General features: G+C 32.6%; 2 protein-coding genes across 3 annotated transcripts; one reads left to right on the plus strand and one right to left on the minus strand.

The window, feature by feature from the left end:
* Positions 1-2,556: 2,556 nt before the first annotated feature.
* LOC114372216 lies at positions 2,557-4,557 on the minus strand. The gene is made up of 4 exons (XM_028329673.1): positions 4,049-4,557; positions 3,308-3,418; positions 2,900-2,980; positions 2,557-2,782 (listed from the first exon to the last, which is right to left on the minus strand). The coding sequence occupies exons 1-4, from the start codon at positions 4,289-4,291 to the stop codon at positions 2,699-2,701; spliced, it is 519 nt and encodes a 172-aa protein (XP_028185474.1). The 5' UTR covers positions 4,292-4,557; the 3' UTR covers positions 2,557-2,698.
* A 3,016-nt stretch (positions 4,558-7,573) lies between these two features.
* Positions 7,574-12,854, plus strand: LOC114372215. Of its 2 annotated transcripts, XM_028329672.1 has the most exons (4): positions 7,574-7,865; positions 7,948-10,333; positions 11,587-11,897; positions 12,134-12,854. In XM_028329672.1, exons 2-4 carry the CDS (start codon positions 8,076-8,078, stop codon positions 12,499-12,501), a joined length of 2,937 nt encoding a protein of 978 aa, XP_028185473.1. In that variant the 5' UTR covers positions 7,574-7,865; positions 7,948-8,075; the 3' UTR covers positions 12,502-12,854. The 2 variants fall into 2 exon arrangements, with proteins under 2 accessions (XP_028185473.1, XP_028185472.1); XM_028329671.1 differs by having other exon boundaries at positions 7,574-10,333.
* Positions 12,855-13,051: the final 197 nt, after the last annotated feature.

Raw genomic sequence — 13,051 nt, forward strand, 5'->3', positions numbered from 1 at the left:
TCTCACCCATCTGTCAGAAACAATTAACAATTCAACAAGCCAACAAAAGTGCAAACCCAACTAAACTAGGTCCTGGTTCCAGAATTAGAGGACTAGTATTCTCAAACACAGACACGACATGTCTCTCTAGAACCATCTCATAGTTAGGTTCACAAATCTCAAATAGATCTTTAACTTTCTCTGGATTACTTTGAATAGTAAAAACATGTCAGAAGAACCAACCCAAAAAAGTACTGTCGGGTCAAACTAAATCCCAAAACAAATAAAAACAATTTTATCACACATCAGATAACAATTACCGTAAAACAATAAATTACACAGCTTGTTATCTGATATGTAACAAAATTGTTTTTATAAACACAAAACCACAATGAAAAAGGGAACCTCAACTCAACATAACATTTTAAAAATCATCAAACACTCCACAACGAGAAGCAAACTAGAAGTAACCAAGCTAGAAAACACTGTTACAGAACTTCAATACAGTCAAACCAGAAAAAGAAAGTATACCAACAAAACCATCGGTGAAACCAGCATAATAAACACGAAGAACACCAAAAATTCAGAAAATGATTAGTGGGCAAATCGAAAATACCTCTGATCTTGTGGATCGAGCACGCAGTTCTGCATGATCGCGAGCAAACTTCCAACACCAGCTTCTTAAGACGAAGCTGCTGGAGCAAAAAAACTCAGAAATTGAAGAAAAAGAAAGAAATATTAAATATAGTAAGATTAATATGGTGAAAAATTGGGAGTGAATTGAAGAGAAGCTAGTTTTGAACAAACAGAAAATAAAGGGTGGGGTGTTGTGTTGTGGTGAGTTGAGGAATGAGGAACTGAAGAGACGATGGAAAGTTCTTCCTCTAGGACACCATAGACCCAAACTACCCCAGCTATCATAATTTTATGAATTTTATTTTTTCGCATTTTACTGTCATTTTTTAATTTTCACTTATTACTAAAATGTGTAATAAAGTGCTAATGAGTCTTAAAAATGATGTCCTTTTTGGTATGTAAAATGTAAAAAAATTAATAAACAAAAATACTTAAAAATTGACAAATATCATCATGAAAATATGACAGTCTATCTTTGTTTCATTATAATTGCTATCTTAACATATTTTATACATTCTAATAAAAACTAATAAATAAATAAAAGAAAATATTAATTCTATAAAATTAATTTTATCATTAATTCAGTCTTTGTTGGCATCAAAGTTGCTAGATGGCATTTTCTAAAGTTTATTGATCCACTGAGCATTTGGCAATCTTTGTTAGCTTGCTTGAGCAAATCTTTGAAGAGAGTGGAACTTGGAGATCTTAGCAGAAGGTTTAGAACCCTCTGGTAGATGTCAATTAATTATAGAAGATAAACCTTTTTCTTAGAAATAAAATTGGAGGGATTTGTAACAAATTGCGGAAAAGAATTTTTTTTTTATAGAAAAGGAAAATTTATTCGACAAAAGAAGCTTCATATATATATTTTTATCACTTTATGGATAATTCGTTTTCTTTATGAACTTGACTGGTGAATAGTTTGGCTTATGTTGCTTGTTTTTCAACTTCATTAGACAAAGGAGTGCATCTGCTCAACAACCTGGATTTAGTGAAAAAATGATGCATCAACTTTACCATGTCAAAAATGCTACTCAGGTATACATTTGTGGTTAAATGGATATTCATATTCATTTTTACCTGTGTTTTTTGTTTCTTCTTGGATATGTTTTTTCATTTTTTTAAAAAAAGAAGATATTCTGAAAATGTAGTTTTGATACCGTTTTTTTATGTTTAATTACAATACCTTTTTTTTTTCCCATGGTCTCCCGTTAATCCTATTGCAGTTGCGCATGGATGATATTCCAAAACTTTTGGCAGAGTACAAACAGCTATCTATATGATTCCCCAACAATACATGATTCATTGTACATCGACCTTCATTAATATCCTGACATGTAGCTTTTCTATTTTCAACATTTTTATGCCATGTTCGAACCTACAATTTCATGATTAGTTAAGATATAAGCAAATTTCAAAACCTAGAGAGCAATTGGCTTCGCCGCATTTTTTTTTCTTCTTCTATTATAAATTATGTTTTGGGATATTATGTTTTGAATATCTATTTAAGATTTTTTTTTATCTGCTTGAGTTAGGAATTTGGTTCTACAAAAAATTGCGAGTGTATGCCCTGTGTATCATGATATCTAGCGGTTGGTTTCGTACTTAAATTAATTGTTAAAGATAAAATAGAAAAACTAAAATTAACTAAAAAAAACAAACTGTTAACTTTTAATCATAATATCTAAAATTTTGTTTATCATAAAAAATATTCTATTTGTTAAGTTTATAATTGTAGACTATAATTTAAAATACCAAACACATTTGAACATTATCACCGCTAACTTTTTTATGCCTCTCATTATAATGTTGCAAAATAATCTCATCCTAACATTTTTAGATTCATGCATAACTTATTGATTTTATATTTTGACGAATGATTTAGATGAGAGACACTAGCAATGTCTGGCTGCAGATTGCCTCTTTTCAATTAATCCAATGTGAAAAATTAGTTTACTTTTCTTTTTCTTTTATTCACATGCTTCAATCAACAAGGCATTTTGCAAAATAAGAATGTAAGTACATTTAAACACAAGCCACTGAAAATTTAATAAACCAAGCTAGTAAACTCATCACACATAAATTATTGTTTCAGTGACATAGACTCTATGATCTTGCATAGCTCTTCCAGTTTCTTCATCCTCAGTCTTTCACTCTCCGTCAGCATCTATTAATAAAATTTCAAATATGACAAGAGATACATTTGTTACCAAGACAGTTAAAAACGATAACAAGACACTGAAAAGATCAAAACGTTGAAATTCGAACTGTTCAAGTACTATACCTCAACTAGTGTGGCTACAAGATGAGCCTTCTCTTTGTTCTTTTCGTTGAAAGCTTCCAAGGCTTCCTTATACTCTTTCTCCTATCAGAAAAATATCAAAGATTAGTTTTCACTCTTGTCATTTTTAACACTTTGGTATACCGCGAATTATGCATTTTCAAAGTGTTTTTTTTGGGGATTCATGATTAGTTTTCTATCTCAAAACTACGAGTTTAATTTCGACGTACTAATCAGTCAACTAATTAATAGTTATTACAAAAGTAAAAAAATTTAATATAAATATTAATTTGTTATTAGATGATAGTATAAAACTTTCTAATATCAGTGTATAAACTATTTTCTCCAAAACTATAACGAAGGGATAAAATCTTGTGTACCCCGAGCCTCTAATTAATGGGTACTTTATACCTTTTTCTGGAAGTTAAGTCCCAGTGGCTTTAAATCTTTGTTAGCCAAGTCAATCTTCTTGCGTACCATTGCAACTTCCTTCCTCATGGGATCATCCAGAACTTCAAGCTCCTAGTATTGTATATGACAAAAACAACACGTGACATTGATGGTTAGCATAACTGATGTTAGAATTTAACTTCAACAACTGAAGCTCTCTGCTGTCAACAGCATGGTAATAAGTAGAGTTAATATAATTTGATCGTTGAACGTAACATCATGTTTATTTTTCGTCCCTGAAAATGCTTATTTGTATAATTTAGTTTTCAAATGTGTTAACTTGTTCTTATTTTAGTCCTTTCATCACAAATATATAATCAAAATGTGAGAAAAAAGTATTACATTCAGGATCAAATTATATGTATTTACACTTTTGAGGATTAATTAGTCTCCGAAAATACTAAAATATGATCAAGTTAACAAATTCAAGGATTAAAGATAAACAAGATGTCAGTTTCAGGTATCAAATTATATAGTAACTCTAAGAAGTAACACTAAGGTCTACATTGTACAAAAAATGATGATCATGCCCAAGAACTTTAGCTTAAGTAACACCAAGCTACTTTGGGGATTGTTAGATCTTGGAATAGAATCCACTTAGATCACTTAGCCTTCACTTTATCGAACCAAATTTTTTTTATAAATTATCTCTATTTATAACATTGAAAAAGAAAATGATGTTGTCCTTGTGATGAAACTTACTTCCCAAATGTGTGCTAAGCGCCTAGTCTCTTCTTCAGCACGACCAAGTTGAAGTTCAACTTTCTCTCTCACTTCCGTCTTTTTCCTCTCAATCTCCTCTTCCTTAGATTGAAATGTGGAGATGGCCAGTTTTGAAATCTCCTCATCCTCATACTCTTCTGCTGATAGCCTCCCACTGCTTCCAATGCTACCAAGGTTCTTCATTTTCTGCATTTCCTCTCTGTTGCTACAAACTAGGCCCATATGCTTCCACACAAAGTTGCTCCTCCAATTATTGTGTTGTGTTTATTTCAACCTGAGGCTTGCTTGTGTTGCTTTCACTTCAATACTCTTTCTTCCCATTTCAACAACTGCTTCTCTCTTGGCTTCTAAATGCAGTAAAGACACTACCAGGAGCCCCTTGCTTTTATGAGAAATTTGTTTCTTTAATAGAAATATTGGATGCATTTGAGGAATATTATTATTATTTCCCGGGGATTCCTTAAGAGAGCCACTGATAAAATGATAATGGCACTCAAGTTTTTTGTAGTAAAACTGAAAATAATTAATATTATGTTGCATCCACAATGAACAAACACTTGATGATGGATTATGATGTGGTTTTGTGTTGTTTGTCAAACGGATATGCTTTAGAATCTTTGCTTTTTTCAAAAGGCACTTGCAAAGTTGCAATCTTATATCCAAAGTCAGATAATGGACAAGGCAGAGTGGAGACTGAATGGGAAAGCAATATACGTGTTTGGGATGCCAACTTACATTCCTTCATGCATAAGATACATTTGGGAAACCTATACCATGTAACTTTTCTGAATCACTTTTCATTTTGGTTAAGTAAATTTGAACTTAGAAATGACCATAATTATTAAAACTCTATGGTTGAGGCTGTGTTTGAATTTCCGTTCAAAATACGGTGCACAAATTTCAAGACAAATCTAATAGTCCACAAATTTTGTTTTACAAAAGGAAAGGTCTGAATGCTTTTGCAAACCTCATTTTATCCCAAAAGTTTGTTTGCAACAATAAAATAAACATGCACTGAATAATGTTTTTTTATGTGTGTAGGTTCAAGGTATAAAGAGCTATATACTAATCTCTCGAAATAATGGTAATTACATGGCAAGTGATTAAGGTAGCCCCACTTAAAACTATTATGATAAAACAAGACACAATTGTAAATAAATAAAAGAATATAGCTAAATAGCATTATGCAAACAGCTTTCGTTTTCTAAACTGGACAAAAAGAGAATTTGGAACACAAATACCATTTAGTTGGCAAGGTTTTGCTGGTGTTTGGCTAATGAATCTGCAGTCGTTCAATTATTACTTACAATTTGTTAATTGGATGTGTTGGGATTTAGATCCTCTTCTATGTTATTAACCAAACTTTGTCATGTTTGTTGAATATAGATCATTATTTCCATTAGAATTTAGAAGCATATGGGTTGTGTAGATTCTAACAATCCACTCCTTCAAAATAGTTCACTCAATGCTACTATTAAATATTGCTCTCTGTCTCTCATTTTACATGTAGTTTTTTTTTTCCTTTTAATAAAAATGTGTTACAAGTTGCCACTGATTTCAATTGCTCAAATTACTCTACAAGTTCCTAGCTATTTGACAATTTTCAATTAGGTTCCTAAATTATTACTTATTTTTGAATTTATATTTTTTTAATTAGGTTTTTCATCTAACTGCAATTTTGAACAATTAACCACAAGGATCTAATTAGTCCTTAAAAATTCAGTAGGATCAGTATATTTGTTAAACAGTTTCACTCAAAGCTAATTACTGTCAAAACCCACAGCCTATTTATGCTATTTGATTCCATGGTTTGTTGAAGGATTTTGCAATGTTCCCATAGTTTCTACAGTATATTGCATAGTTCTGTAGGTATATGTGAATGGGGTGTTGTTGTAAAATCTTTCATGCCTCATTTAAAACCAACACCTTCATTTAAAACCAATTAATTTTAAAATAGAACCTTTACTCTTTTAGAGACTCGTTTGGTAGTCCATATAAAATATTATAAGTATTATATCATATTATAATTTCTTATTATTAAACTAATAGAATATCATAACATTATTATATCTTTTATCTTATTATCTGATAATCTCTCATCTTATTATCTGTCTAGAATATTATTTTTTTTATCCTAAGAGAGAAATTGGATTAAAAAATAATATGTCAGACTTTCCTCGCTCTCTTTTCTCTCTCTATATAATATGTTGAATATTATAAAAACTTATATATAATATTATTATGCAACAAGTATTAAATTTATATATAATACATAGAAATATATTAATTTATATATATAATAATTAATAACATAATATATAGCAATGTATTAATTTATATAACACACATATATATATATTATAATTTTTTATTCAGCCTATTATTATTATTATTATAGATATATATAATAATTTTGACACTTAAATATAAATTAATTTTTATTCAAAATCAAATAATTATTGCTCAAGTATTTTTAAGAATCCTTTGAATAAAAAATATAATTTTAAAGTCTTATGTATTTAATTATTTTAACTTCATACTTTTTTAAAAAAAAATTAAAAGTCATTTTTTTAGAAAAGATTTAGTTACTATAGTCTTAAAAATTATCTGTTTTAATCCTTCTTCATATCATTTATCTCTTTTCCTAACATTTAAACTAATAGGGACTAAAAAGTAATTTTTGTACAATTATAAAAACCAATAAATAATTAAACCTTTAAAAAATTATGTGATTTTAACGAAACATCATTTAAAATTTAGCATTTAAACATAATTCATATTACATCTTATTATTATCTAGTGTAAGATAAGATTAAACTAACATATCTCACCAACAAACGAACTAGATTATAGAAAAATAACTGTTTAATTTGTTTGGTAATCAGCAAAATACCTAATTAAACTTGGCAGCATTACTGTATATAAGCTTAATTGCTTTTTTTAATTTTTGGTAAATTTTATCTTTAACTTTTTTATTTGATATATTTTACTTTTAATTTTTAAGAAAATGTGAATTTAATCTCATTATTTATCCATTAATAAATATAAAAATTGAGAATAAAATTTTTAAAAGAATAAAAAATTGGAATAATATTTGCAAAAAAATAAAAAGTTTCATGTAAAATTTATAAAAAAAAATTGAGAAAAAAATACAATTGTGTTTAGAATAAAATGATAAATGATAAAATTTATAAGTTTTTTCAAGTTAAATTAACTTGTGATAAAATTTGTTAAAAATTAAAAATTTTGAATAAAAAAATGTAATTAACCTTCATGCCAACTTTTGTACAGTGCATAGCATGATGTGACATCCAATTAAATAATATTTGTTAAAAAAAGTATCTTACACTAAATACTATACAAAGTATATTTTAGCTAATTAGAGTAGTTAATTTGCAAGTAGACCATGTACTGCCATCTAAGTCCACATGGAAATCTGTCATACACTGAACTAACCCAATAAACTTTCATTGTTAATTAATAATTAGTTAGTAATTTAATTAAACCCTGCAGACTGAGACCATATCAATGATCAAATTTGGCATTTGACCATAACCAGGTCGAGCACAAACGAAAAGACCATAAATCCAAAATATCAACCTTGAAGTTTCAGTTTCAGTGCTTCACGCAAGAAGCTATCCATAACACTCTCTCCTCTTTCCAATTCTAATCCTCAATTTCTCCTTTTTCTTACTTACTATTACAAACAGCAATCCCTAAATTACCCACTCAAACACTGGCTATGATTCTTCATCTTGTCTCTGCGTCGATGCAACTTCGCGCTTCTCCCCAAAAGGTTTGGCAACAACAATAAATCTCATCTCATTCATTGGTCGCTTCATAGATTTTTGCTTGATCTCTATCTGCAATAATCTCAGGTCAACATATTTCTAGGGTTAGGGTTTGTGCATCGGTAGGGTTTCTCGCTTCTCCTAAGACCCGTTTGGGAATTACCTAATTCGACCAAGAGGGTATTTAGGGTTTACGTTTGTTTATTGATTTAAGCATGCAATATAATAGGCGGCGCGAGGAAGAGCACGGTGCACCGCACCGATTCGAATCGGGACCCGACCCGTTTCGGAGAAATCGTCGAGATGGGTCGGACCCGGTGCAGCAGAGGAAGGTGAGTCCTTTGAAGGTGGATGGGGTGAGAAGGGTTGGTGGTGGTGGTGGGAACAAAGGGGCTTCTGATGGGTTTGAAGGGAGGGACTATGAATGGCAGCACGTGGGTGGTGGTAGAAGGAGTGCTAGGGTTCGGTCAAGGTCACCTCCTGCTGAACCAGTGAGGAAAAGGTCACACTTTGATGATGGGGTTGGCCATAATAGAAGTTGCTCACCACCACCAGGCTTGAGAGCAAGATATGAGTTGTCAAAAACCACGGATTACTCTGTTGATGATGGAAAGTTGGATGGAAAGCGCGTATACCTTGATAGAGAGAAGGACTTGAATGAGGGCAGGTTGGGTGGTGGGCAGGGTAGTATGGTGGATCAGAAGTTTGTGGTACGTGAAAATGAAGTTGGAGGATCCTATAGATATCGGTCTATTCCATCAGATATGGGTGTAAGCGTGACAACACGGTATGAAGAAGCTAGTGAGCACTTGCCTCCACCGCCAAGGGGTGTGCCAGCAGGGAGATTTGAGCATGAGCGACTACATCACAGAGATGGTCCACCTATGGACAAGATGCCCATCACAGAATCCCACAGTGGGGCTGAAAAAACTATACTACATGCTAGGGATGTTTCGTATTCTGCTGTATCTCCCTCTTATGCTAAGGATTTTGCAGGCCCTTCTCACATGAGGGATTATGGAGGCTCCTCCGTAGAAATGTCAAGGGGTGATTTTCTATGTTCACATGGTGATGGCATCTGTATACCTGCATCTTATGATCTATCAAGGAACAGCAGGAAACTTGCAGAACCTGTAGGGTTTACTGGGCAAAGGGCAATTATAGACACTGTTAGAGGTCCTGAAATTGGGCCAAGGAATATGACATGTCACCAACGATGTGAGTTTAGTCCTACCAGGACTGAGCGTGAGGATTATCTTAATTACAAATTACAGGTAAGAGCAACACAGGATGAGCGTTTGTATCAGTATGATGATTTACCTAGAAGGATAGCTCCTCATGGTCGATTGGACTATGAGCAATCTGTAACAGAATATGATAATAGGGAATTTTCCAGACCTTATATTCCACATCCAGATTTACATAGAACAGGTAAGAGTGAAGATTCTTATGGCAATCAAAGAAGGGCTATTGTACACAATCATTCTGCATTACAGAAGCCAAAGTATTTTGACTATCATGATGTGAGAAGAACATCAATTGCATCGATTCAAGGTGAGGCTTATATGCGATCTGGATATAGTCATTTTGAAAATGGGAAGAGAATGCCACAAGACTATGAAGTTTCACATTTGGGTGCACCTGAGGCTGATCGATTACCAAATTTAAGAACAGAATATGAATCTCGAAGAGATGGAGGTCCTGGGCTCCAGCAAGAAAGATTTCAAAGTCCACCTTTGTCTAAACATAATTCAGAAACCTACAGACAAGGTGTCAGGGTGCAGGAAATGAGACAGGATCTTGGCATTCATGACCATTCAGATAGACTTATGAAAAGAAAATACAATGCAAATGATGAAATAGATGTGCATGATTTGAGAACAATAAAATCAAGTAAATGGGGTGCAACTGAAGAATTTCAAGATGCATATGAATGTGAAGAGTGGGTAGATGACGAAGATATGGATATGTTGTATTCATCTGGTAATGTTGAATTTAACCCTAAGATATACAGGAAGTATAAGAAAGAATATGATGAGTTGGAGAATGGAGAAGATTTTCCATCTGATGAGTGGGTTATACCTCAAGGTTCTATGGAACATGTACAAAGGCATTCATTTCAATTTCGGAAGTATTCCAATCAAAATATAAAGCATCACCCAAAGTCTAGTTCTTCAAATTGGTATAAACCCCAGCATTTTTCTAAGAGAAATGCAATTCAAAAGCAGCCTAAAGTTTGGAAAAAGTATCATGGATATGATGAGAATAAACATGCAGCTAATGATGAATCATCTGAAGATTGGATAAGTGCTGCAGAATCTGACCCAACTGAGGGCTCCGAGGAGTTTAATCAAATGGTACATGAAAATTTCTTAATGTACTCCAAGAAGTTAAATCTGAACTTATATGTGCAAAGAAGGTACCAGGACCAGGGAAAAGCGGGTAGTTTGTACTGCATCGTATGTGGCAGAAGGTCTGTTTTCTTTTATGCTGTTTTATTAAATGGAGCACTTCTGTTCACATATTGAATAAGGAGTCCTCTAGTATTTAACTCACAGGTGGAGTCAAGTACATGTGCTATTATTCCAGGGATCATGTTTTAGGTTCCCAAACTTTGGAAGTAAAACATGTTGGTTGTATAATTGTTGTACTTTATTAAGGCAGATATGTGGACGGTTTGAATAGCACCAATCCCATGACAATAGGACCAAACATATGGTAAACTGCTTTGTGGGTGAACATGAGTCTCAAAGCTCTGAACTGGTGTCTTTGCTTTTGAATGATGGTGAAAGTTATAATTAAAATTTTCTTCCATGTTGCATGATTTTGAAGTTAGGTACCTTAGGTTAGAACCTTTGTTAGAACTGGCATCTAACTGCATTTTCAAAATGTAAATAATTTGTTTAGGTATTTATTTTAGCTTTTAGGAAGAAAGGGAAGACTGCTATGATAACCTGAGACAAGATAATTTGTGTGGCTTCTGAATTCTGATCTTCAAAGGGTAAATGATTTTGAATTATTGACTTAACATCTACAGCCACAAAAAGGATTGCTCTGACTTGTCATGACATAGTAATTATAGGAGAACACTGGTAGCTTAAAATTGTCTAGACCTTTGAGGACTACTGGCTTTGAAGATAGATTTTCCTGGTAAACTAAGGCTGTGATTTTTGGGTTTTAGATTTTAGAGGAAGAGGATGCAGGCTTCAAGTGTTCACAGTGATAAGCTGCATTTGTGTAGTGATTAGGAATTTGGAATTCTATACAATGAGGTTTAATGATTTTTCTTGTAGACATTAATCTAGGGAATTTAAATTTATAATTATTTTAATGTTTTAGGGAATTTATGATTGAACAAAAAAAAGTTCCTAATCTGAAGTACTCTTAGCAAGTCAATGGCATGCAAGTGGGTATATGCTACCATTTCTCTGATAACTGTTGGATATTATGATATTCTCGTGTGTTCTTTATCTTTTTTTCTGATTGACTTCGGTTAATTAGTCTTGAAAATTACCACCAAATTTTATTTTATTTTAATGCTTGCCGTTTTTTGTCTGTTACATTCTGATGAAAATAGTGTATTGCTATCTTTCTGAATTCCTTCTGTACTCTTTTATGTTTGAGTAAAAAAATCATAATGCAAGTTTGTTTTTTAAGATGAAGTGTAATTTATGCTTTGCAACTCATAACATGTTTTATTTGTCCCATTTATCTTAATGGTAACAGCTCGTCGAAAGAATTCATGGACACTCAACGCCTAGTAACTCATGCTTTTATGTCCCATAAGACTGGGTTGAGAGCAAAGCACTTGGGTCTTCACAAAGCAATTTGTGTTTTGATGGGATGGGATACTGTTGTTCCTCAAGATACAGTAACTTGGGTTCCCCAGGTCTTGCCTCAGGCAGAAGCTCTGGCTCAAAAGGAGGATTTGATTCTTTGGCCTCCTATTGTTATCATCCATAACATATCGATGTCTGATGACAATCCGCAAAACTGGAAGGTTGTAAGCATGGAAACAATTGAGGCTTTTCTAAGAGGTGAGTTTGTCTTTAGATGTTGTGATACTATTTATAGTAGTTATTCAACTTAAAACATAATTTATAATGAACCAAATGTTACTTAGTTTGATTATAAGCATAAATCAACCACTGGAATATGCATGTTAATTTATACATCATGAAACTTTTATTCCTCCTTGGAACTTACTCATTAATTGTTGCCTTGTTAAAACTGTGCATTGGGCAATTTTTGTTTATTTATTTTAAACTTTCAGGCAAAGGTTTTGTGAGAGGAAGAATTAAATTATGCTTAGGGAAACCTGCAGATCAAAGTATTGTATTGGTGAAATTCCTTGGCACGTTTGGTGGGCTGGGAGATGCAGAGAGGCTTCATAAATATCTTTCAGATAATAATTGCAGTAGAGCTGAATATGAGAGAGTAAAATCTGAAGGTATTAAAAGCTGCAACACGGGAGAGACAGATGAGGGAGACAAAGTGGAGAATATTCTTTATGGTTACGTGGGGATCGCAGAGGACTTGGACAAACTAGATTTCAATAGTAAGAAATGGAGTATGGTAAAGAGTAGGAAGGAGATCGACGACCTAGATAAAGCTCCTGTTAAAACCGATGAAAAGCGATAGTTACAGTATCGTTTCAGGAGTTTCATGGTCCCTTGATGCTTAATATTCAGTGTTCTAATTGCATAATCTCTTTTTCCCTATGCTTTTGCTACTAGTTTATGTTATGTATATAGTTCAGGAACTGGAATTTTATTTAAAAGTCCTTTGTAAGAGATATATTTTCAGTTTCTGAATGTTTTGACTGAATTTGACTCAAAGCTGATGCAGAATCCTGAGCTTTTGTAATGAGCAATGTAGGCTTTTGTTATAATGATTGCTCAGGATGAATGTCACCAATGTTCTGAAATACTAATATTTTATCGAACTATAAAGGTGAAGGTAAGCTGTCAAAGTTATTTGGCATTTACATTAAATGTATCTTTAAGAATATTTTTTTTATAAGCTTATTAGCTTCTGCTTGTCGTTTATAGTATATTTAGATAACTCTCAGTAAATGATTCAACTTATTACAAGCAATATATAGACATTAATGCGAGACTTGAGTTTGTTTCAAAGAAACAATGTCATGTGCCATGTGGGACCTCTGCCTCTAATTAGGTAAACAAAGAAT

The sequence above is a fragment of the Glycine soja genome, chromosome 10 (assembly GCF_004193775.1).
Source record: "Glycine soja cultivar W05 chromosome 10, ASM419377v2, whole genome shotgun sequence".
NCBI classification, from domain to species: domain Eukaryota; kingdom Viridiplantae; phylum Streptophyta; class Magnoliopsida; order Fabales; family Fabaceae; genus Glycine; species Glycine soja.

Excerpts from the sequence above, each read along its gene's own strand:
- LOC114372216 (XM_028329673.1), bottom strand. The coding sequence starts at position 4,291 with ATGGGCCTAGTTTGTAGCAACAGAGAGGAAATGCAGAAAATGAAGAAC. Across the intron at positions 2,981-3,307 it reads GACTTAACTTCCAGAAAAAG|GAGAAAGAGTATAAGGAAGC; the intron begins GTATAAAGTACC and ends TTTTTCTGATAG. Across the intron at positions 2,783-2,899 it reads TTGTAGCCACACTAGTTGAG|ATGCTGACGGAGAGTGAAAG; the intron begins GTATAGTACTTG and ends TTTTATTAATAG.
- LOC114372215 (XM_028329671.1), top strand. The coding sequence starts at position 8,076 with ATGCAATATAATAGGCGGCGCGAGGAAGAGCACGGTGCACCGCACCGA. Across the intron at positions 10,334-11,586 it reads TGCATCGTATGTGGCAGAAG|CTCGTCGAAAGAATTCATGG; the intron begins GTCTGTTTTCTT and ends TAATGGTAACAG. Across the intron at positions 11,898-12,133 it reads AATTGAGGCTTTTCTAAGAG|GCAAAGGTTTTGTGAGAGGA; the intron begins GTGAGTTTGTCT and ends TTAAACTTTCAG.